The 22,099-nt window shown below is 31.3% G+C and overlaps 6 protein-coding genes across 7 annotated transcripts; 3 read left to right on the top strand and 3 right to left on the bottom strand.

Annotated features, from left to right (window-relative positions):
• Window positions 1-1,174: 1,174 nt before the first annotated feature.
• LOC108904684 (exosome complex component MTR3-like) lies at window positions 1,175-2,193 on the top strand. Of its 2 annotated transcripts, XM_018707323.1 has the most exons (3): window positions 1,175-1,423; window positions 1,487-1,981; window positions 2,038-2,187. In XM_018707323.1, exons 1-3 carry the CDS (start codon window positions 1,264-1,266, stop codon window positions 2,085-2,087), a joined length of 705 nt encoding a protein of 234 aa, XP_018562839.1. In that variant the 5' UTR covers window positions 1,175-1,263; the 3' UTR covers window positions 2,088-2,187. The 2 variants fall into 2 exon arrangements, with proteins under 2 accessions (XP_018562839.1, XP_018562838.1); XM_018707322.1 differs by having other exon boundaries at window positions 1,487-2,193.
• Window positions 2,194-2,315: 122 nt separating this feature from the next.
• On the bottom strand, window positions 2,316-4,345 carry LOC108904682 (EARP-interacting protein homolog). Its single transcript, XM_018707321.1, has 6 exons — window positions 4,258-4,345; window positions 4,068-4,202; window positions 3,569-3,961; window positions 2,867-3,087; window positions 2,628-2,786; window positions 2,316-2,526 (listed from the first exon to the last, which is right to left on the bottom strand). Exons 1-6 carry the CDS (start codon window positions 4,315-4,317, stop codon window positions 2,367-2,369), a joined length of 1,128 nt encoding a protein of 375 aa, XP_018562837.1. The 5' UTR covers window positions 4,318-4,345; the 3' UTR covers window positions 2,316-2,366.
• Window positions 4,346-4,682: 337 nt separating this feature from the next.
• Window positions 4,683-5,439, bottom strand: LOC108904695 (cytochrome c oxidase subunit 5B, mitochondrial-like). The gene is made up of 2 exons (XM_018707338.1): window positions 5,268-5,439; window positions 4,683-5,038 (listed from the first exon to the last, which is right to left on the bottom strand). Exons 1-2 carry the CDS (start codon window positions 5,347-5,349, stop codon window positions 4,755-4,757), a joined length of 366 nt encoding a protein of 121 aa, XP_018562854.1. The 5' UTR covers window positions 5,350-5,439; the 3' UTR covers window positions 4,683-4,754.
• A 499-nt stretch (window positions 5,440-5,938) lies between these two features.
• Window positions 5,939-8,159, top strand: LOC108904685 (40S ribosomal protein S7). The gene is made up of 4 exons (XM_018707324.1): window positions 5,939-6,010; window positions 6,346-6,507; window positions 6,598-6,930; window positions 8,025-8,159. Exons 2-4 carry the CDS (start codon window positions 6,346-6,348, stop codon window positions 8,100-8,102), a joined length of 573 nt encoding a protein of 190 aa, XP_018562840.1. The 5' UTR covers window positions 5,939-6,010; the 3' UTR covers window positions 8,103-8,159.
• A 7,296-nt stretch (window positions 8,160-15,455) lies between these two features.
• On the bottom strand, window positions 15,456-20,243 carry LOC108916838 (peroxisomal membrane protein PEX13). The gene is made up of 3 exons (XM_018723144.2): window positions 19,802-20,243; window positions 18,908-19,495; window positions 15,456-16,059 (listed from the first exon to the last, which is right to left on the bottom strand). The coding sequence occupies exons 1-3, from the start codon at window positions 19,983-19,985 to the stop codon at window positions 15,560-15,562; spliced, it is 1,272 nt and encodes a 423-aa protein (XP_018578660.1). The 5' UTR covers window positions 19,986-20,243; the 3' UTR covers window positions 15,456-15,559.
• Window positions 20,244-20,276: 33 nt separating this feature from the next.
• On the top strand, window positions 20,277-21,832 carry LOC108916837 (sister chromatid cohesion protein DCC1). The gene is made up of 3 exons (XM_018723143.1): window positions 20,277-20,411; window positions 20,546-21,604; window positions 21,660-21,832. Exons 1-3 carry the CDS (start codon window positions 20,395-20,397, stop codon window positions 21,763-21,765), a joined length of 1,182 nt encoding a protein of 393 aa, XP_018578659.1. The 5' UTR covers window positions 20,277-20,394; the 3' UTR covers window positions 21,766-21,832.
• Window positions 21,833-22,099: the final 267 nt, after the last annotated feature.

The raw sequence follows: 22,099 nt of genomic DNA, 5'->3' as shown, positions 1-22,099 counted from the left end.
AGTTGCATTCATTCAACCATATTGATGTTCTCCTTTGGGAATATATTTTTATGTCTCACTGAAAGTTTGCCTGAGTATTCTAAAAGTGAAATGTGAATGTTTTTAGGATGCTTGGGGATGGTGCAACAAGAAAGAAATGGTTACAGTTATTGGGATTCCAAGAATTTATAAAAATATTATATATATATTATAAAAATACTGAGTAGCTGTTGAAATATATTGACTTAGGACTATAAAATATTTTATTTTGACCCTTCCAAAACGTACGACATTGGAGATGTAATCGCGCGCATCAGTTGGATGAAAATAAAGCCCTCTGCTTTCCCCTTGCCAAGCTTCACCCAACATATGAGACAGACTGTGACATGCCTAGTCTCCTTTATTTAAATGTCCTTGGTATACAACAATTACATAAAAATAATAATATAACGCATACTTCCCATTATATTTGGGTTATAAATATTATAATACCTATATATCTGCATATATTACAATAAGATCTCACATCTCACATGCATGACAATTACATTATACTTATCTTACATGAACATACTATGTGTACCCGAATTTCAGATTGGTACATTTTTATTTACATATGGACAAATTTGACTTCATTACAACAAATCAACATACACTTATCTATTACAGGTGTTGTACATATCACTTTTTAACTAAATGAAGTACTATTACAATTTTAAATTGTTTACCGCCATTATTCCATGGCTAGAAATTGGCCTCAATGATTTGGGATCGAGGGGGATTATCCCTCTTTATCCTGCCTCATCTCGTGTAGGCCTGGACAGCCTTCGTAGNTTTTTTTATATATTAGTCTGTCTGGTATATTGTTTGTCGGGGGTCGCAATTTTAAAGAAATGTATTCAAAAATAATGCAAATAACTGATAAAGTAAAAACTTACCTGGGCATAACCCCGGCACAGATACCTGTAACAAAGATGCCAACGGCCTCTATGCTTAAGCCGGGGATTAGGTCGGTGGTTAAGAGGAAAGAAAGGGATTCTTTCCAGGTAGCCTTAATAAAGGCAGGTATAAACACGTCCGCTCAGTTCGACCGCTCGCACGAGAATAATAGACAATAGTGACTTGTTATGTGGCAGATGGCGTAGAGCCGGTTAGTTAGTGGACCAAAAAGTTAGAAGAAGAATACGATATCCCTAACGATATCTAACCTAAAATAATGTGCGTCATTGCGTCTCCAATTTTGCATCGTTAAAAGTATAGGTAACAGGTAACTATTGTTTAAAAATGCCAAAAGACCATAAAAGAATAAACGGTCCAGAAGAGACAGTGCCTTATAATCTCTTCGCTAAATTAAATATAAAGACGTTATCAAAACAATTTAAGGAAGCAGTAAATAATGGTAAAAGAATTGATTCCCGGACAACCGAAGAACATAGAAAAATTTGTAAGTGTGAAATAAAAGCTATCAGTATGTATATGTAATACATTTATTCACTTCCGTTCTTAGTTCTTAAAACTGGAATTGTGAGCCAAGCTAAAGGATCGGCGTACATAGAATTAGGTAAAACTGAGGTTATAGTATCAGTATTTGACCCTAGAGAAATCCCAAATCGGACAGATTATTGTTTAAATGGAGAAATATATTGTGATTTTAAGTTCGCCCCTTTTAGTTGTATAAAACGTAGACAACACCAACATGATGCAGAAGAGAAACACTATGGTGCCATTATGAAACAGGCTCTGGAGTCGACAGTTTGTCGACATGAATTTCCTAATTTTCAGGTAGACATTTATGCTCTAGTTCTACAAAATGATGGATCAGCTTTAAGTGCAGCTATAACAGCAGCAGGTGTTGCGCTAGCTCATGCTGGTGTGCCCATGTACGATTTGATCACATCCGTCACTCTGGGTGTTCAGAACGACATAATGTTATTGGATCCTAACTATACGGAACAGATGTTATGTGAAGTGCCAATCTCTTCAGATCAAGAAAAAAGTCATGGTATTATAGTAGTGTCAATGCTTCATACACATGAGCAGGTTTCACAATTTTTTCAGTCTGGTTGTATATCTATGAAGGATTTAAGTGCTGGCATAAGTGTTCTTGAAAAAGCCTGTCGAAGCATTGTCCCTCTTGTCCAAAAATGTCTAGCCAAACACGTTTTAAAAACATTAAAAGAAGACGCAGAAGATTAAAGTGAAGAGGAAAATATTTTATGGAAAGGTGTGAAACTAGTGCTTCAGCGTAAGGAGCGAACGTTTTGAAAAATTCATTTTTTTATATACAGACGTTTTGAAAATATACGTTATATTGAAAGAAAAAAAAATTTTTTGAAATACATATAATAAATAAAAAAGGAATGATGCATAATAAATAATCTATCCACTTATAACATTATCTGGTATTTTAAAGACTTTTTCACACGCGAAATAAGTAGCCTACCATCATAGCTAAGAGAAGCGAAAACCCATGGTTCAGCTGGAGACCACTCTGCACAATAAACACTATCCTCATGTTCGCACCACTGTAATGGTCCATCTGACAACCTTAAAACGATATTACTTTACAAGTGGTGAATTTACTAAAATATATTATTAAAGGGATGTATCGTAATTAGAAATTAATAAGTTCTTGAAATGTGGCTTACATTTGCTTGGTTTCTAGTCCATCAGTCTCGTCAGTAATGCAGGATTCACTGTTATTTTCAGAGCTTACGCTTGCGGCACTTGAAATTAACACTCTAGCATCAGAACTGGCAGTTAATAATAGCTGATCATGGAAATGGTTAAATCGAACACACCATACCCTAAATAAAAATTTAAAATTGTTAATATTGCATACTATAACTATTTAATACATTGGTTTTTAAAGTGTATAAAAACTTACCAGTGAGAATGATCGCTTCTTGAAAAAACTGGCTGATTGGTTTGTCTAAAATCCCATATTTTAACAAATCCGTCATCGCCACACGTACCAATGTGATATTGTTTATTCATATTGTAATCCACATCACGTAGTAACTGACTATGAACACCATCTATACCCCAAGCCAAGTCTCCGGACCTTATGTCGTACGTTTTTAGATGAGTTTCAGTAGCAGTTGTAAACTACAGTAAAGATAAAATGTTACGCTGCAATTAAAAAGTATTCAATATGGCTCATTAAGAACCAGGACAACTCTCTAAAATTCATCATTATACCTGTGATATTACAGGTCGCTCTCTGTCGGTATGGGGCATATGAAGCCATAGGCATTGAGTTGCAGTGACTATTGATAGATTTCTGTTATTTCTCATATATAATAGAAATGATGCATTGAAATATAATAAAATTTGAAATCAGTAATACATTTTTTGAGACAATTTTTTGAAAAATTAGCATTTTTTTGAAATTTAACATCACATTATTTTGTACACGTTTAATGCAGGTTCTGTCGGTTCAATAAAAACTATTTACACATCGTTTGTTTTTTCCTTAATGTTAATGATCTGTACACCTATATAAAAAATTTGTTTGAATTGTATAACACAATAGAATTTTAGAGGAGTGTCTTAGTATTTAATGAGCCAGAATAATATATTAAAGTACCTGATTGCAATTTTGATGAGGGTTCCATTTTCCAGTGGTAAATTTAGGATTATTCTTTCCCTCTAACTGAATATTTAATATATTTTTTCCTTCATCTCCTGAAATGTCCCACAGTATGACTTGATTTTCAGTTACCGAAATTGCTTTATTAGATTCGGTTGGGTGAAAATCTGTAGTTTTAACATCAGATCCAAAGAGAGATGTTTCTAGTTTAGTAGCTACTTCTAGGTCGTCGATGGTATTTGGATTTTCTGTTTCAGGTAGCTTCAAAATAGCGGTTTTCATAGTACAACTACTTTCATTAGTTACCGAGTTGTAACAGGTAGACAGTTTTGTAGAATCTATCGGGCTTGTAGTAATTTTCCATATTTCTCCTTCAGAATGGTGAAATACCTAGAAAAATATTAAATATCATTGCCTCTGATCGGCCTTTAAACATTTAAATGATGCTTAATTATTGTTACATGAACATACTGTGAAAAAATAGTACAATACTTACTGACGTCTTTATTGTTGATATTTCTTCATTAAATTCTACCAAATGAATTTGGTTATTTGCTTGTTTCAAAGACTGTGTTCCAATAATAAATTTAATCTTTTCAGTTTCTGCGAGCTGCGGGGCTAATGCCCTTGCCTATAAAAACTTTGATTCAAAATGATTCAGAATCATAATTATTTTATTCAAATACCTGAAATTCTAGTCCATAAATTACGGAGTTATCATCCATCTTATGTTTTGTTTTTAACATGACAAGCAAAAAGTTAGGTTAACAACTTAACCTTCTTCTGTCAAAACAAAGTACACAGTCAATCGCCGCAAGCTACAATCTACAAAGTCGTCGAACAAAACGTAAAGCATATTGTGTGGGACACGAAGTATACAAATACGAAAATAATTCCTCTTGAACTAATTTTAGGAGTATAAAGTGATTTAAAATTACATAAATATTCATACATTATGCAATTGCTTTATATTTTTTGTAAATTAAAAAAATATTGCTTGTCAATATATTTTGAGCGACTTAAAAAGAAATTACAATGAGATAATGGGAAGTAATAATAAGAACAAAAAATGTATTAAACAAGAAATATTTACATGAAATAATACATGTCGTATAAGAACAAATAAATTTATTACATTAAAACGCTATATTAGTCTAGAGCACAGAGCAATATTAAGTAAAGTTTATACGGGAGCTTTGTGAACAAGGTTGAACCAATGTCCACATTCGCATCTCTTAGGTTCTCCCTTATGTAGCCACATCCAGTTTATGCTAGTGGACTCTTCTTCACAAATACATCCTACGAGACGGGCATCAAAAGCTGAAGGAATTTCATTTGGTTGGACTTTTGTACCAGCACCTCGTTTAATAACTTTCAAGTCAAAAGGATTTTCGTTTCCGGCTACTTTGGCTAATAATTCACGTTTTTCAAGACCAGTGGCATGTTCTACTGGATCACCCATAGTGACTAAAAATAAAAAAGAGGTTAGGTGGCAGACATTTTAAAACATTAAATACTTTTATAAAAACTATTATATAACGTTATCTCCAAGATACTAAGACATCGATTATTGTTAGAAAAACAAAAATTGGTTGATAAATTTAAGAAAAATTGTATAATTACGTAATGAAGAAATGAAGGAAAACTAGGTAGGGCATGGAGATTTCCGCATCATACACAAAATTTCATTGATTACCTTTTGAGGCAAACCTGTAACTCGAACACAAGACATGTTTTCTTGCAGTAGATGCGGCAATTCTACCACACAAAGAAGCCATTTTGGTTTCGGAAATGTAAGGTTCGCAGATTTTTTAACAAATTCCGTCTCCGATAATCTGTCAACTACCCAACAACAAGAGGTCGTTTCGATCAAATCTTTAAAAATACACAATTTATGGACATTTTTCACATTGCTACTCGAATTGGTTACCTTCGAGAGGTTACTTCATATTACGTCATGAAATATTGCGTAAATTTAAATTTTGATGTATAACACTAAAAGTTAATTTTAGCATTTATTCATATAATATTTAATGTGTGTATATAAAATATCTAATTAAATCGATCGATCTCTATAATTTATTCTTTCTTTTTGACACATCATATTTACATATTTTATTTATAACTTTGTAAAATTAAAACGGAAATAAAGCAAGTGGCATCATATAATATTTTGGATACAGGCAATTTATAATTTCACTGGTGTCTCTGCAATATCTATACATGTATTTGCTCAATCCACCGATGATTTTCCTACAACCATTAACCAAATAAAGCTGAGAATCCACGAGAAATGAACTAAATTTGACATTAGAAACAAAACCTTTCAACTGTTATATTTTTATTTATAATGTTGTAGAATTGGTAAATAAAACATGTCGGAAAGTTGAAGCATGCGCATATAACTTTTCTTTTCCTTTCTGTTTAGCGTTCGACAAGGTACACGTTCTGTTTAAATTATTAGTGAATTGTTTTCATTTATTTTTTGAATTTTTACGAATACTATATTTAAAATAATGTGTGTAGTTATATTACCAAATATTATGATTTTGTTCAGTGTTGATTTTGGCCTTTGATGATTGGTTTTTCCTAAAGATATTTTGTGATTTGTATCCAATTGTAGGTTAAAATTGAAATATGAACTAAACCTATGGTTATATTTACTAAAAGTTTCTATAGCAAAAGCAGTAGTATTAAAGTGTGGTAGTTAAAATTCTTCTGTTCTTTATTTATAATATTGACTTACTTTTTTATTGATGAAACATTTTTTTTAGATGTCGTCCAAAATAATTAAGGCAGGTGGGGCGGAGCCCGATACGTTTGAAACTCAAGTTGCTCAGGCTTTACTTGAGTTAGAAATGAACTCTGACTTGAAGGCCCAACTTAGAGAACTACATATTACTAAAGCTAGAGAAATTGAATTAAACAATAAGAAGGTAAGTACTAACGAAACTTCTTGGTTATTACATACATATTAACACATGTAAGCTTTTAACCTAAATATTAATACATGTCATTATTTACAGTCGATCATAATCTATGTGCCCATGCCCAAACTAAAACAATTCCAAAAGGTACAGACTAGATTAGTACGTGAGCTGGAAAAGAAGTTCAGCGGAAAGCATGTGGTGTTTGTGGGCGAAAGGAAAATTCTTCCTAAGCCAACTCGTAAAACCCGTGCTGCAAATAAACAAAAACGTCCTCGGTCACGCACTTTGACTTCGGTGTATGACGCTATCCTGGAAGATCTTGTATACCCAGCTGAAATTGTGGGTAAAAGGATTCGTGTAAGATTAGATGGGTCACAGTTGATTAAAGTCCACCTTGACAAAAACCAGCAAACCACTATCGAACATAAGGTATGTTGTTCCTAATATATCTTGCCCACTTTTTTATTTTAGAATTACCAATTAGTTTAAATTAGTAAGGGATAAATTCAAAATTACAAGTTAGTAAAATCTACTACATTTTTTGAAATACTGGAATACTTAAAAATTGTTTTTGAACAGAAGTTACATTTATAATGATTTTTTACTCAATTCAGAAAAATATAAGCAAACTGTTGATTTTGGTGTCATACTTCATTTATAAACTATTTGTGTATTAAATATTAAATTAAGGATCAACTGATTACTATTTACTAATCGTTAACTTTGCGAAAAATAATAAAATATGGACATATAAAAGAGGTTATATTTTTAAAATGTCAGTTTTAGTTGAACAATTACCAACAAAATTACAAGAAAATGGCTAAATATCTTTAATTTTACATGTACCAATCCCAAAAATTTTTTTGAATAATTCCGCGCATACAACTTTTCAATCTTGAAAAGTGTCCTGAGGACATGTCCACTTTTCACGACATGTCCAGCTGACATGTCCGCGGCATACCTCTAATTTATTATTATTATAAGTAAATTTTTGATCAGTATCCTATATTAGGACGGTTTTAACCTAGATGGATGGTCATTAGTGTGTTTTTTTTCTGTGTACTTGTGTATTCTAGTAGCGACTGGGTTCACATGTACATGTACCGCAGCGAAAGGATTAATATTAAAAGACCCTTTCCTTTTAGTAGTAAAATATACTTTTGCGTGAATAAATCTGAATTAAAAGATTCTTTTCCATCTGTAAGCTGGGTTCAGATAGTATGGTTACTTGCCAAATACTTGTCAAACATAAACAAACCTCTTATTGTTTAGATGTTGTTTATTTGGAATATATCTTCACTTGCCAAATATTTGACGGCACCTGCTACAACAACCACATCAATCAAATTAATTTTGACATAGTGGATTAAGTAATTTCTCTACATTTATGTGTACAATGTGACTTGATTTTATAGATTTTAGCCAAATAATATGCAAGTACTTGTGTTTGACGAGTGACAGCACCATCTGGAACCGGTTTAATATTGTTTCAATTTTGTTTAAAACGATCTACTCTTTTGCAGGTGGACACTTTCGCTTCAGTCTATAAGAAATTGACAGGAAGGGAAGTTACGTTCGAATTTCCTGAACCTTATTTGTAAATTAACTTTACAGTTGTTTAATAAAAAAATAATTTAATAAAAGTGTTGTGTTGTGTTCATACACTTTTACATACGTATCGTTGCTGATAACGCAAAGTGGCAAAACCGCTTCTTGATGTATAAAACAGTGTCCCAAAAGTCAATGTTAAGCTGGCAAGAGGCAATAGGCTTTCCCTTAACTAGCCTGAGTAACTAAATTTAATTTTATTAAGTCTTTTTTATATTTTGGGACGTACACATTTTTTAAATTAATAAAAATCGTTAACCTGAGACGAATATTTCGGGTGCCAGGGCTATAAAATTAGATACTTTGTGATTATATTTTTAATATTTTAGCTAAATATTACAGAATTGCTATGAGAACCAATCAAAACAATTACTACTGTTGTGATTTTCTAACAAATTTTTCCCCAGTTTTAAGGATTCTTAAATGATCATCCTACTGTAATAGTGTTGTCAAAAAAAAAGTACTAGATTTGGCTAGCGTTTTGTCTTAAATAAAACACCTTTACTACAGATTGTATTTAATGCAATGGTGGCTGGTGAAAATTAAACTATTAAATTTGTAGTGACAATCAAATAAACAGTAGTAATCTATATTATGCTAGTAAGCGGCAATAAACGTAGCAGAAATGGGCTAATTTTTAAGAAATTTAAATTTTTTTTCTCTAAAGGAACGGGGCCCCACGAAAAATTGTCTTAAGGGGGTTCCCCGCCAAAAAACGTAGCACCATCAGATTCCACGTAAAACTCCTGTGTACTAAAGGACCCCGCACAAATCTTATGGAAATTGGGTCCCGGTCAAATTCGCTGAATTTTTGATATGTGATAGAGTTCATCATACTGGTCAATTGTCTCAATGGCCACAAAGCTCAAAAATGGATAGTTTGGCCGGTACAGAGCTTTAANGGAGGATATTCGGAGCTTTAAAGCTCTGTACCGGCCAAACTATCCATTTTTGAGCTTTGTGGCCATTGAGACAATTGACCAGTATGATGAACTCTATCACATATCAAAAATTCAGCGAATTTGACCGGGACCCAATTTCCATAAGATTTGTGCGGGGTCCTTTAGTGATTCTCGTACAACAGGGTTCTGAGATATAAAAAAAGATTATTCTTAGGGGCGGACTTCAAGGGGCTGTAACTCCGAAAGAGGGGGCCACTTGGCAAAAATAAAAAATACGGATCCCCTAAATTTATCTTAACCATCTGGGACCAAATTTTGTTGCATGAATTTCGGGACACCCTGTATACAAACCTGTATGTTCTATGCAAGGGTCAGCAAGTAATTTTAGGTGGGGTCCGAATACTTTGAAAATTTTTAACGAAGTCCACAAAAATAACATTCCTTACTAATTTTTATTTTAATTTGCACTCGCAAATTTAATCTGCCTACTAACCATTAAGAACTCAAATCAATGACGCAATTATAGTAGAAATGATAAGGGTGACACTCAAACGTATTATTATCAATAGAAAACAATTTTTTAAATTATTTAATTAAGCAATTTATACTTTAAAAAAATTTTTGGGATTTCATTATTTTACCTTCCGCGGTCCGTCAGTTGCCGACCCTTGTTCTATAGCAGGGGTCGGCAAGTAATTTTAGGTGGGGTCCGGATACTTTTGAAAATTTTTAACGAAGTCCACTAAAAAAACATTCCTTACTAATTTTTTATTTTAATTTGCACTCACAAATTTAATCTACCTACTAACCCTTAAGAATTCAAATCAATCACGCAATTGTAGTAGAAATGATAAGGGTGACACTCAAACGTATTATTATATTATCAATAGAAAAGTATTTAAATAATTTAATTAAGTAATTCATACTTTCAAAAAATTTTTGGGAGTCCATTATTTTACCTTCCGCGGTCCGGATTTGGACCGCGGTCCGCCAGTTGCCGACCCTTGTTCTATATCTATAGCATAATAAATTATTATTATTATTATATATCAGAGGCAAAGATGTATTGAACAATGAAGTGGGTAGCGGGATTACTAATGTATGATGTAGTTGATGCTTCACCACCACTAGTAAAAATGCATCTATTAAAAACTTCAACTGTTTTAGATATACTCCTGTGACCTCGGTAAATCTTGAACTATCATTTTCGTTTTTGAAATAACAATCGCTTTCCTTATATAGTTATTTTGTTAACTTTTGCTGGTACTTATTATTATGTAATATATTTATATATTTTATGGTAAGTTCCATGTAAAGCGTTTAGTGTAGAAAAATATACACTGCCCCTTTTTGGTTCATATTATTATGTACATAAATACTTACATATACAGGCTGTCTACTATAAGAGGGCCACTCCTAGTATCTCGCTTTATACACGATGCACGTCAAAAATCTTCATAAGTTTTTGAAACAAAAACAAATTTGAAATCCATGGCCAACATTATGAGTAATTATAAAAAAAACGGGAAAGTACTGAAAGTTTAGGGTCGAATAATTTTTTTATTTTAAGAGATAGAGAAAACTTATTTTAATAAAATTTCATGTCAAAATTGATATCTTTCACCTGGTGCAAACCAATATTTAAATTATCGTATGTAATTTACTGCGCCCTCTACGTGGGCAAAAAAAAAAATTGTCATCGAAGCGGGCTATGGCTACAAAAAATTGCTTGTTTTTTCCTCTTTCATGCAATATACTACATGTTGCCTTTATCTTTTATATTTATTACATTTTTTATAATTTTGGTATCAAAAATGTAGGTTAATGTTGAAATTGTTTTAAACACGCCAACTACAAATTTAATGAATATGATATACTTCTTTTAAGCAAAGAATCGGCAATATATGGCACCCATCAGTTTACCATCATAGAAGTAAGGCCCTATGATGTCGGTATCAAGAATTCTAACCCAAACATTTACTGAACCAATTACTACCAATTACTATTGGTCGATTTGAAGTGAATGTTTCTATTAAAAAATCCATTATTATAAAAATTAGACACATCTGAGCAGAGAATTCTTCTGCATATAAAAGAATCTTCCTTCTTTCTTTCTTGTCACCACCTACCATGAAAAATTCTCTTAAGGGGGTTCCCCGCCAAAAAACGTAACACCATCAAATTCCACATGTCAAAACCTCTGTGTACCAAATTTAGTGATTCTCGTACAACAGGGTTCAGAGATATAAAAAAAAGATTATTCTTAGGGGCACATTTCAGGGAGCTGTAACTCTGAAAGAGGGGGCCACTTGGCAAAAATAAAAAATACGGTTCCCCTAAATTTGTCTTAAGAATCTGTGACCAAATTTTGTTGCATTAATTTTGGGACACCCTATATTATTACACTTCTCAATATGTGAAAATATCATTATCATTATTATTCAAAATTATACTTTTCAAATTACAGTGAATTGTAACAATTTCCAAACCAACAGTTAGTTAGTATAAACTATAACAATAAACTAATTCCTTAAATGATGTCATTATTAGGGTAACACATTTGATTTCATAGCATGCTACATTTAACGTAAGCGAAGTTTGTTGTGGAAGAACAATGTTGAAGGCTCAAGTTTTCTCTAAAGTAAAAACCAATATTATAATAATGTGAAAAGAAAATCTGTATTTTGTTTAAAAGAAGTATATTATACTTATTAAATTTGTTGTTGACGTGTCTATAACAATTTCTACATTAACACGAAAATGTATAAATTTTTATGCCAAAATTGTAAAAATGTAATAAATATAAAAGATTAAGGCAACATGTAGTAAACTGCATGAAAGAGGAAAAACAAGCAATTTTTTATAGCCACAGCCCGCTTTGATAACAATATTTTGTTGGCCCGCTTAGAGGGCGCAGCAAACTACATACGATACTTCAAAAAATCTGTTTACACCAGGTGAAAGGTATCAATTTTGCCATGAAATTTTATTAAAATAAGTTTTCTCTCTCTTCTAAACTTTCGGTACTTTCCCGGTTTTCTTAAGATTACTCATAAAGTTGGACATGGATCTCAATTTGTTTTTACGAGCATCAAGGCTTCAGAAAATTCAACAAAAAAACATATAAAGATTTTTGAAGTGCATCGTGTATTAAGCGAGATATATAGGAGTGGCCCTCTTATAGTAGACAGCCTGTATATTGTAAAGAGTACATTTATAAGAAGGCAACGGTTGCGTTACTTTTCGTTTGAATAAAATTACATAAAAGAGAACCTGGCCTGTAGCCAACCCAGTACCACATTATAGCCTCCCTAACATTTCTGGTCTCTAGTGATCACACATTGATAATAAAGCATGGGACCCATACCATTTTTTGTAGGCGCACAAAGAAAACTCGTGAAGCTTTTTCTTAGAAAATCCTAATCGAATTTTTTTTATTAGTTTTCATATTAAGATTCCTCTGCAATATTTCCTTAACAAAAAAACAATACCTAATTTTGTCTAGGAATCCAAAACATTCGCTTAGCTAGAGATTTTTGTGAATTTAAAAATTGCCAATATTCCAAAAACTAAGGGACTTTTGCTAAGATTGAATATAATTATTCTGGCTAGTCATGGATCGGTCTGCCACCCTTTGTTGACATTTTACATTTGGACACCCTGTATAACAAAACCTTGTATTTTCCTTATTATTTCGACAGTGTAATAAAACCATCATCGATGTAACAAGATTTAATAAAACAGTTCCCTTATAAAAGAAAATATAAAAAAATCACAAAGCCTTAAAGTAAAAATACACAAGTACTTTATAAAATGCACTAAATTGTAATGAGTCAGTTCTGTCACCATAACATTACACCTATAAATGTAGCAAAATGAATGCACTTTGCTTAAACTCTTTACTTTGTTTTGCTTAAACTCTACTTTGTTTAATAACATACATATTGAGGTACAATTAAAGGGGTTGGGTATAACACTTATTATAATGGAGCTTCAAGAGGCAAAAATAAAAACACTGAATAAAAATCCAGGAAATCTTGTGAATGCTAACATAAAACTGCGTATTTAGACCAGGCGGGATCTGTTTTATATAGTACCACACATTTTTGCTTTAATGGTTCCAAAATGATATAACAAAACATAAATTCACTATGCGCGCGCTTCAATACGTGTGCTAAACTTATTATTAAACAAATAGTGAAAAAATTCCAATTTTTTTCTCTTTTCTTCAACACAGTTCAAAAACTATTCATTTTAAAGAAAAATTGAAGAGGAAGAAAAGATTCGTAATTAAATTTTACACATGATATATCTATTTTCAAATAAAAAAATACAACATAATGCAAATATAGCAAAAACAACAAAAAAAGTGAAAAAAATTACAATATTTTTGCGATTTTTTTAAACGTACCTATATCCTCATACTTCGCCAAATAAATCTTTTTGATATAATAAAACATCACACCAATTTTCGTTAAAATCGGTACAATAGTTTTCGAGTAATAATTTTGCAATCCACATTTAAAAAAAAAAATTGAAATTTTTGCAAATTTAACTGAGCCTAAATTAAGACTTCTAGATACTTGAAAATTTTATCACATAAAAAAGGCCACTCAAACTTTAAAATGCATCCAGAAATATTGAAATCCGTTAATTAGGAGAGCCGTAGTCATTGTTTAAAGATATGAATAATTTTTATGCTTATAAACAAATATAATAACTTTATAAATTCATTATAATTATTATTATTTTTTTTAATTATACTTTTAGAGTACTCGGAAAGACGCTTCTTTTAAAAAAAAAACGTAGTGATTCGTTAATTTGTTCCAGAGTTATAGTCGATCAAAGTTGACCGGCATTTGTGGCGTAACTAACTACGAGGTCTGGAGGGTTGATTTTTAAACAAATACCTTTGTCATTCCGAGTACTTTCCGGGAGTGAATTTACAAAACTTGCACCCTTGTGCAGCCCATATAAAATGTTGATTAAATCTTTGGATTCACAAAAAATGTATGGGAGGTAGTGGTAGGGGGTCAAGAGCTCGGCTACTGCAGCCGACTTGAAATTGAAATCGCGCGTTCAAAATAGCGGGGCGCTTAAAAATTTAGATTATCTCGGCTTCTAGTGGTCCGAGTTTGATGATTTTCTTTATATCGATGTCTCGCGAGCTGAAAAGTCCAAATATCGCATTTTCAAATGCGAATTATTGTTAATTATCGACCAATTAACATATTGATAATTAGGTACTACTTTTTAATTTGCTTCACATTTCTCGTATTTTTTTTTATTCTATTAATGAATATTACTCAAATTTATATAGTTTTTATCCGTACATTGTATTCAATTTGTTTAAATATTCAAAATTTGTTCAAACAATAATTATGTAAATAAATTTTGAAAATCAAATTATCTTAGAAAAAAAAGCATTATACTACATTTTTCCTGAATTTCATGCTCGGTCCAATAGTTTTAATCGACATTTTATATGGGCGCAAGTTTTACAAATTCATTCCCGGAAAGTACTTGGAATGACAAAGGCATTTGTTTAAAAAACAGCACTCCAGATCTCGTAATTACGCCACAAATGTCGGTCAGCTTTGATCGACTGTAACTCTGGAACTAATTAAGGAATCACCACTTTTTTTTTTAAAAAGAAGTGTTTTTCCGAGTACTTTAAAAGCATAATTTAAAAAAAAAATTATTCTATTTGTTTATAAGCGTAAAAATTATTCATATCTTTAAACAATTACCACGGCTCTCCTAATTAAAGGATTTCAACTTTTCTGAACGCATTTTAAAGTTTGAGTGGCCTTTTTTATGTGATAAAATTTTCAAGTATCTTATTCAAGTCTTAATTTAGACTCGGTTAAATTTGCAAAAATTTTAATTCTTTTTCAAAAATCTGGACCGCAAAATTATTACTCGAAAACTATTGCACCGATTTTAACCAAAATTGGTGTAATGTTTTACTATATCAAAAAGATTTTTTTTGCCGAGTATGAAGATCCTACCTATAATATAAGTACTTTTATTAAAAAAATCGCAAAAATATTGTAATTTTTTTCACTTTTTTCTGTTGTTTTTGCTAAATTTGCAATAATTATGTTGTATTTTTTTATTTGAAAATAGGTGTATCGTGTAAAATTTAATTACGAATCTTTCTTTCGTCTTCAATTTTTTTCTAAAATGAATAGTTTTTGAACTGTGTTGAAAAAGAGAAAAAAAATGAAATTTTTTCCAATTTTTTCACTATTTGTTTAATAATAAGTTTAGCACACATTTTGAAGCGCGCACATAGTGAAATTATGTTTTGTTATGTCATTTTAAAGCCATTAAAGCAAAAATTAGCGATACTATATAAAACATCCATAGATGGGTGTTTTGAAACAGATCCCGCCTGGTTTAATTATCTAAAATAGAAAATAAATTTTTATTTGTATTTATTTCTGCTAAAAACAAATAAACCAAGATAACAAATTTTGAATAAAAAACATTTTCATATTATTTAAAATAAATACACTTGCTCCATTTGCACGTTTAACACTTAATTATTTAACATTTTCATTTTCCTTTTTCTCAACACTTTTTGACACATCAATATCATGAGTCCCTGATTTTTCTTTAGTTGTTTGCGACTCCAGATTTTCATCCTTTTTCGTCTGACTAGATACACTGGGTTCTTTTCTTAAAACGTAATCATCTATATCTACATTTTCGAAAATTTGATTTTCTCCGAAGCTCACACGTTTTGTGTGTGTTTTCATACTCGATGGTCTTGGCACGGGTAATGTTACTTCTGGATTACTAGTTATCGGTTTGTTTTTGTTTATTACCAGGTAGTTGAGCGGCACCACACCTGATTTACCTTTATGAACAGCAAACGCCCATCCGGTGTTCTTCAGGCTCATTTCTTCTTGGATGTAAGTCGGTGCTAAAAGGATAACGTCGTTGGTTTGAATGGTAAGTTCGTTAGGTGCTGTGGCTATGAAGTCGAACACAGCTTTGGCCCGAATGCCTGGGGATTTCCAATTAGAAGGATCACCTTTATCTGCAAAAAGAAAGCATAGAAAATATTAAAATTAAACAAATGCAAAATGTAACAGTAAGGCAATACAGCTGAATTGAAATAGTTGCTTGAAATAGTAGTGTCAGAATTGTACATTGTAATTCATATTCTAAGTGTTTAATTCAAAATGAGCATGGAAAATGAAGACGAGGAAGTATTGGAAGCGCCACAAAGTGTTGATCACAATAATTAGTCCCCAAAAAATGGACGAGATTGCCTACAACGAATTCAACGGGTGGTGTAGTTTGAAGAAAATTAAAAAAATGTATGAAGCGGTATTACTGGCATATTTCCAACATAAAATTAATAAAATTAAACCTTCGACGTTATGGTTAGTATAATCAATGTTAAAAAGTATACTGAATGCCAAAAAAAATGTAAATACCAGAAAATTTCCAAAACTAATACCATATTTGAAAAGCAAATCAGTTGGATACCGTCCAAAAAAGTTCAAATTCTAATGAGAGGAGATTGAGAGATTTTCACAAGCACCTGATAATAGATTTCTGCTAGATAATTTTCATGTTGTAACTGTTGGATCAAACAAACGGATGTATTCCCACTTAGAAGGTAGTACGATATTACACACTTTCACAGACTCTTGATTTATATTAGAAACCAGGTTTTATTATGTTTGTACTAATTTCGTTAGTAAATATATTTTTTTTTAATTATAATAGTTGTTAATAGTAAATATATTTCTTAGTAAATAAGTTTGGAAGTGGAAGAATTTTTTAAAATAAAAGAAATCAAGTAAAAAGAAAATTAAAAGATTAGCTTATTTTTCATGTAAATGTTAATAATAATAATAATAAATTTTTTATGAAAATTATTTATTAATGAAAGTGCTAAAAACCTATTCTTATAATAAGGAAAAACAATTGTAAAAAAATATAGATTTTTGGAATTTTTTTTTATTTGTTTAAACAAATTAGACCGTTCATTTATTAATAAAATTATAAACAAATTGTATATTTGTAATGTATGCGGAGTACATACAAATTAAAAAAAGAAACATTGAAATCCATCCAATTTTTAGGTTCCCCCACCACACCCTCCGACTAGTTTTCATTTTCGCATCATTTTGAAGCTTCACCAAAGTTCTCGTTATGGAGCAATCATTTTAAAAATTCTTGTAATTAAACTTTGAACCTTTAACTTCAAAATGGCGCTAATTAGGTTTCTTAATTGTTATAAACAAATTAGCTATGAATTTGTTTTAAATAAAAGCTAACTTTGACCCAAATTTGCCTAGGATAATTCTTTTTTAAATCCGTCTAAAAATGCCAGCTTTCCGAATATGAAAAAATATTTTATCTCCGAGCAATAGGGAAAAAGTTATTCAATTTATTTATAAATCAAAAATGTTTATTTTTGAAACATAAATTTTCAATTAGAAAAAAAACGATTTTTTTCACTTTTTTTAATCATAATGATAGTTTAGTTCCTCTTCTTTCGTATGGTACCCGCTTATTGCTGTATCTTCATTATTTTCTGACTAATGTTATTGCAAAATAATGGTCTCTGGGATAAACAATTTGAATAAAATTTAAACTATTTGATGGATCGATCTGAAATTTGGAGGGTTTATAAAGTATCACAAGACCCAACTTTTCATGCATATAACATAGTTATAGGTGGATATTTACAAGACTTATTGTCAATTTTTATTTTTCCCTTATTTTGCAAATTTCTAAGCAACAAATTAATTTATCAACTTTTATAAAACACCATTTTAAAGCTTGATTTATGTTTCAAGTAATGACTACTTTATATTTTCAATTGGATATAAACTTTTGCAATGGTAGGCAAAAATAGAGCAAAAATTTACATTTTTTGCACTTAATTGTTAATAAATAAAAAAACTCATGCAGGAAAGTGGTAGGATTTCTTCCTATAGGTCAATATTACCTAGAACACTTGTTAGATACCTGGATAATTTTTTGTCCCGAACAAGGATTTTTTTGCCTTATTTCCCTGGTCTATAAGGTATATTAATTGAATTAATTATTTAATCCTGTATCAAGATTTTTGATAACATTGTTTTCATTATGAAAACAATAATGTTCATAGGTCAAAGTAATAGAATGATATCAACACTTGATTTATTATCTTAGTAAACAACTTTAATACCAACCAGATTAAATTAATGGAAAACAAGCAGCATCAAATTCTCCAAAACTGAAGTCAGACCCTTAAAATTAAAAAAATGTATGTATTGAAAAGCTTCATGAATACATCATCAGATATTTCGGTTTTTTATTTCAGTATTAGTTTACAGAATAAGTTATTAATTGGGATCATTGAGGATTCAATTTTATGGTTTACCAAGTTTCACATGATAAAAAATGTTTATAAATTGTTATTTAATATTTGCATAATATTCCATTTAAAGATCAAGGTCATCTATTTTTGCTTTTTAAATTTAAATATGCAAGCTCCTAACACAGCAAAATAAATATAATTAAATAAGAGTAAAAAAACTGACCCGTAACATCACTGTTGTTTACAACATAATTTAAGTAATGTTTTCAAAGCTACTTTCCTAAAAAAATGTCCACCATTAAATTAGTTATTAATTGTTGTTAATTTTCAAAATTACCATGTGCGTCAACTTAAAATATTATTTAAAAATATCACCGATAAAAAGGTTAAATACATATATTCAATTAATTAAAAATATTTTTTTAAATTTACTGTTGGAAAAAAGTATTTCTTATATAAAATTGCAGTCATATTTAACATTTTGTTTGTCAACGTTTGTGTAAGCCTGTTTTAATAAATGTAAAACTGTAATTGGGAACAAAGTGCTCTAAATTACCACACTTACCTTCATATTTAGGCAAGAATCTGCTAATAATATAAGGAGCGGAAACGAGCACGCCCAAAAAAGCAATGGTAGGCCAACTGGAACCGGATGGGGCCCCAGCAGAAGGAGGTGAAACTCCATGTGCTGCTTCTTTCCAAGCCATCGAAGCTGTACTAGATGCGACTTTAAAGCCCATCATTCTCAACATTCTCCTGTACAACCAATTTAGGAATCTGAATATATTGATAGAGTACCATATGTGTCCAAACATCGTCCTTAACCTGCCAAAATTCTCAGCTACACTGAGAACAGCTCGAAATGAGCTAGTCATTGCAAAAAACGTGTTATCTAACATCATGGCTATGCTGTTAAAAGCTCTAACAATGCTCTCTACACTAGCGAATGTGTTTCTAGAGCTTTCTTCAGCGTACTGTATAAACCGCCTCTCGTGGTCATCACCTGAGACGCTTGGGTAAACATTTCCAAACATGCCCAAATTGTTATAACCACCATAAGATGATCCATAAGAGTTGTACAAAGAGCTACGGTATGGCATTCCATAAGATCCATACGAACTTCCATATGAATTGTAACCCCCATATCCCATTCCTATAAATATTAAATAAGTGTTGAATTTTTCCAATAAAAGTTCTGAGATATATTTATATAATTATAAAATTGTTTAATTCAGTACAATGCTTTTAAAAGTAATAAATTATATAAAAGTCACTAGGTTTCTAATTTTCAAGGTTGTAGTTATAAGCCTAATAAAAATAATTAATGGCATGGCATTTAATAATGACCAAGATACTTGCAATACTTATATTTCCTAATACATTCAAGGAAATATTTCATATTTTAAGTGACGTCAGTGATTTTGTTTTAAATGATTAACCTTTAACCAGAGCTTCTTACCTGAATATGGCATGTACGAATTGTAAGAAGTATTTCCAATCAATGGAGAATTCGATGGTCTGGGTGGTAAAACGGGAGCACTTCTAAGTCCAATATTAGGCACATTTGGCCCGACATTTGCATTTCTTATTAATTGGGAGGAATTTTGCAAATTTCCTTCCCAGGTTTGCAAAGGAGATGCCATGGCTTGATCAATTTTAATTAATAAACTGCCTACATTTCACAATTTCAAAATACACAAAGATGCATTACACAGGAAGTATGTCCTCATTTTATTCGCTTAAAAAACTCATTTATGTACGTACGTTATTGATATTTTCAACTTTACACTTTACAGATTTTATACTAGTCCGCTAACTCCGTGCTCACCACACCACACAACACATCAACACAATAATAAATGCAATTTTTTCCATTGAATTGTCAGTTCGTCAGTGGTCAATTGATAAGTCGGTATGTCAAAAGTCAAATTACCCCACTACTTTTCACAATTCGCAGTAGATCAAAATTTACTTTATCGTTTGCGTTAAAATAAGTTAAGGCGGGAAAAACAGTGTTTGATTGTAAAATTACCTTACATTAGAATTTATTAAATGGAGAAACATAAAGAGTAAGTACATTTCGCTGCACATTAAATTTAAAATCTAGTACCTAAGCATTCAGCTGTATTTAAAATTATTCAAGAATATTGAGGTTAAATCTGAAGGCTGGTTCACAACATTTATGCTTCACTTCATATTTTAGGCGCACTCTAGAGGAAATAAATGAGGTACTAAGTTTAGCTAAACTAAATGAGAATGATGTAAAACCCATTTTGCAAACGCTTTATTTTACTGAAGAAAATCTATATGACAATAATTACAGATTGTTGCAACTAGACTCAAATTTATTGAAAGAAGTTAGTGCTGGAAGCACACTCTATGTAAAAGGCAACGACAACGATGAAGTAGTTATATGTTCGGATACTAAAACTTTTCACGTTGTAGCTGCAGAAACATCAAATAGTTTACTATTAGCAAGTAATTTGACTTTTAGTAATGATATTAAAGATACGGATGAACGTAAAATCAGTAAAGTTAAAATTTGCGGGATATTTTACGATTATCTAGAGGCTGTCGTTGGAAAGCCACATTTAAAAAGATTAACACAACTCTTGCAGAAGACCATTTATAAAGGACCAGAGTTTGAATTTGAAATTAATAAAGATGATTTGCTTACATTTGAAGACCTAAATAATATCGTTCAGGCATCTTCATCTGAATTAAAAGAGGCCCTTGAATCACTGAATGTGGTGTATATAAATGAGAAAGTTCGGTTATTAGATTTCGAGTATCATTTTAGAGTATTGTCTTACATGCTTAAATTAATAGATGAGAATTCTTGGGAATTAGATGAAATAGACTATGAAGAAACTATAGGGGCTTTAAAAGATTTAGTTCCAAAGGAAATTGTTTCCAATTTACTCGACAAATATGTTGAAGAATCTAAAATAATTGATGGAGTTCAGTTGTATAAATATAAGGAACTGGATATATGTAAATTTTTCGCTCAGGTTTTGCTACATGGAACTGGAAAATTTAATTTAGATGAGTTTCTGCAAGCGTGGAAAGAGTCTGTTCCTGAAGGCATGGTTCCTGATGAAGAAATGCTTTATGGTATAGCTATAATTGATCGAAAAGCAATACCAAATGTCATCTGGGCTTTTGAAGAAAGTAATTTACCAGAAAATATTAATGAGCGGTTTAAAACACTCTTCGAAATGAAGGAAAAATGGACTGTAGCCGAAATTTCCCCGTATATCCAGTACGTGATTCAGGTAATTATTTTTTAAGTTATAGTTAAAAGTTATTTGTTCTAGGAGTTTAGCAACTGAGAAGATCGATGTTAATGCTATATTGGCGAAATATGCACGGGCGTCAAAAGTGAATGGTGTAAAATACTATTCTACAAAACATGGAAAATGATACAGTTTCACTATTTACTTTGCTATTACGTATGTAATTTTAACTGATTAAAATTAATTAAGCACTATGTATTATCCAAATTTACTAAACCCTTTTTCTGGAATCAGAAAATTTGTGCTCCAGCATTTGTGAACAACCCATACAGTTATTATCCTCTACATTACGTTACGATTTTTGGTACGGTCACAGAAGTAAATTTGTTTTATCTTCTGTGGTACGGTTATGTTTTGGTTCGCGAATTACTCAAAACACAGAGGCCGTGGCGATAGCGGTGAGATCGCTACGGCATGGAGACGTTGCGGTGGTGTCCTGTTACCACCCACCCAGACTACCA

The sequence above is a fragment of the Anoplophora glabripennis genome, unplaced genomic scaffold (assembly GCF_000390285.2).
Source record: "Anoplophora glabripennis isolate ALB-LARVAE unplaced genomic scaffold, Agla_2.0 scaffold206, whole genome shotgun sequence".
Lineage (NCBI taxonomy): Eukaryota > Metazoa > Arthropoda > Insecta > Coleoptera > Cerambycidae > Anoplophora > Anoplophora glabripennis.
The sequence above is the reverse complement of the archived record's forward strand: the minus strand, read 5'-3'. Positions and strand labels throughout refer to the sequence as shown.

Excerpts from the sequence above, each read along its gene's own strand:
- LOC108904682 (XM_018707321.1), bottom strand. The coding sequence starts at position 4,317 with ATGTTAAAAACAAAACATAAGATGGATGATAACTCCGTAATTTATGGA. Across the intron at positions 2,787-2,866 it reads AGAAGCGATCATTCTCACTG|GGTATGGTGTGTTCGATTTA; the intron begins GTAAGTTTTTAT and ends ATTTTTATTTAG. Across the intron at positions 2,527-2,627 it reads GGACTAGAAACCAAGCAAAT|GTTGTCAGATGGACCATTAC; the intron begins GTAAGCCACATT and ends TATCGTTTTAAG.
- LOC108916838 (XM_018723144.2), bottom strand. The coding sequence starts at position 19,985 with ATGGCATCTCCTTTGCAAACCTGGGAAGGAAATTTGCAAAATTCCTCC. Across the intron at positions 19,496-19,801 it reads TTCGTACATGCCATATTCAG|GAATGGGATATGGGGGTTAC; the intron begins GTAAGAAGCTCT and ends TAATATTTATAG. Across the intron at positions 16,060-18,907 it reads ATTCTTGCCTAAATATGAAG|ATAAAGGTGATCCTTCTAAT; the intron begins GTAAGTGTGGTA and ends TTCTTTTTGCAG.
- LOC108916837 (XM_018723143.1), top strand. Across the intron at positions 21,605-21,659 it reads GAAATTTCCCCGTATATCCA|GAGTTTAGCAACTGAGAAGA; the intron begins GTACGTGATTCA and ends TATTTGTTCTAG.
- LOC108904684 (XM_018707322.1), top strand. The coding sequence starts at position 1,264 with ATGCCAAAAGACCATAAAAGAATAAACGGTCCAGAAGAGACAGTGCCT. Across the intron at positions 1,424-1,486 it reads CGAAGAACATAGAAAAATTT|TTCTTAAAACTGGAATTGTG; the intron begins GTAAGTGTGAAA and ends TTCCGTTCTTAG.
- LOC108904695 (XM_018707338.1), bottom strand. The coding sequence starts at position 5,349 with ATGGCTTCTTTGTGTGGTAGAATTGCCGCATCTACTGCAAGAAAACAT. Across the intron at positions 5,039-5,267 it reads TTACAGGTTTGCCTCAAAAG|TCACTATGGGTGATCCAGTA; the intron begins GTAATCAATGAA and ends TTTTATTTTTAG.
- LOC108904685 (XM_018707324.1), top strand. The coding sequence starts at position 6,346 with ATGTCGTCCAAAATAATTAAGGCAGGTGGGGCGGAGCCCGATACGTTT. Across the intron at positions 6,508-6,597 it reads TTGAATTAAACAATAAGAAG|TCGATCATAATCTATGTGCC; the intron begins GTAAGTACTAAC and ends CATTATTTACAG. Across the intron at positions 6,931-8,024 it reads AAACCACTATCGAACATAAG|GTGGACACTTTCGCTTCAGT; the intron begins GTATGTTGTTCC and ends ACTCTTTTGCAG.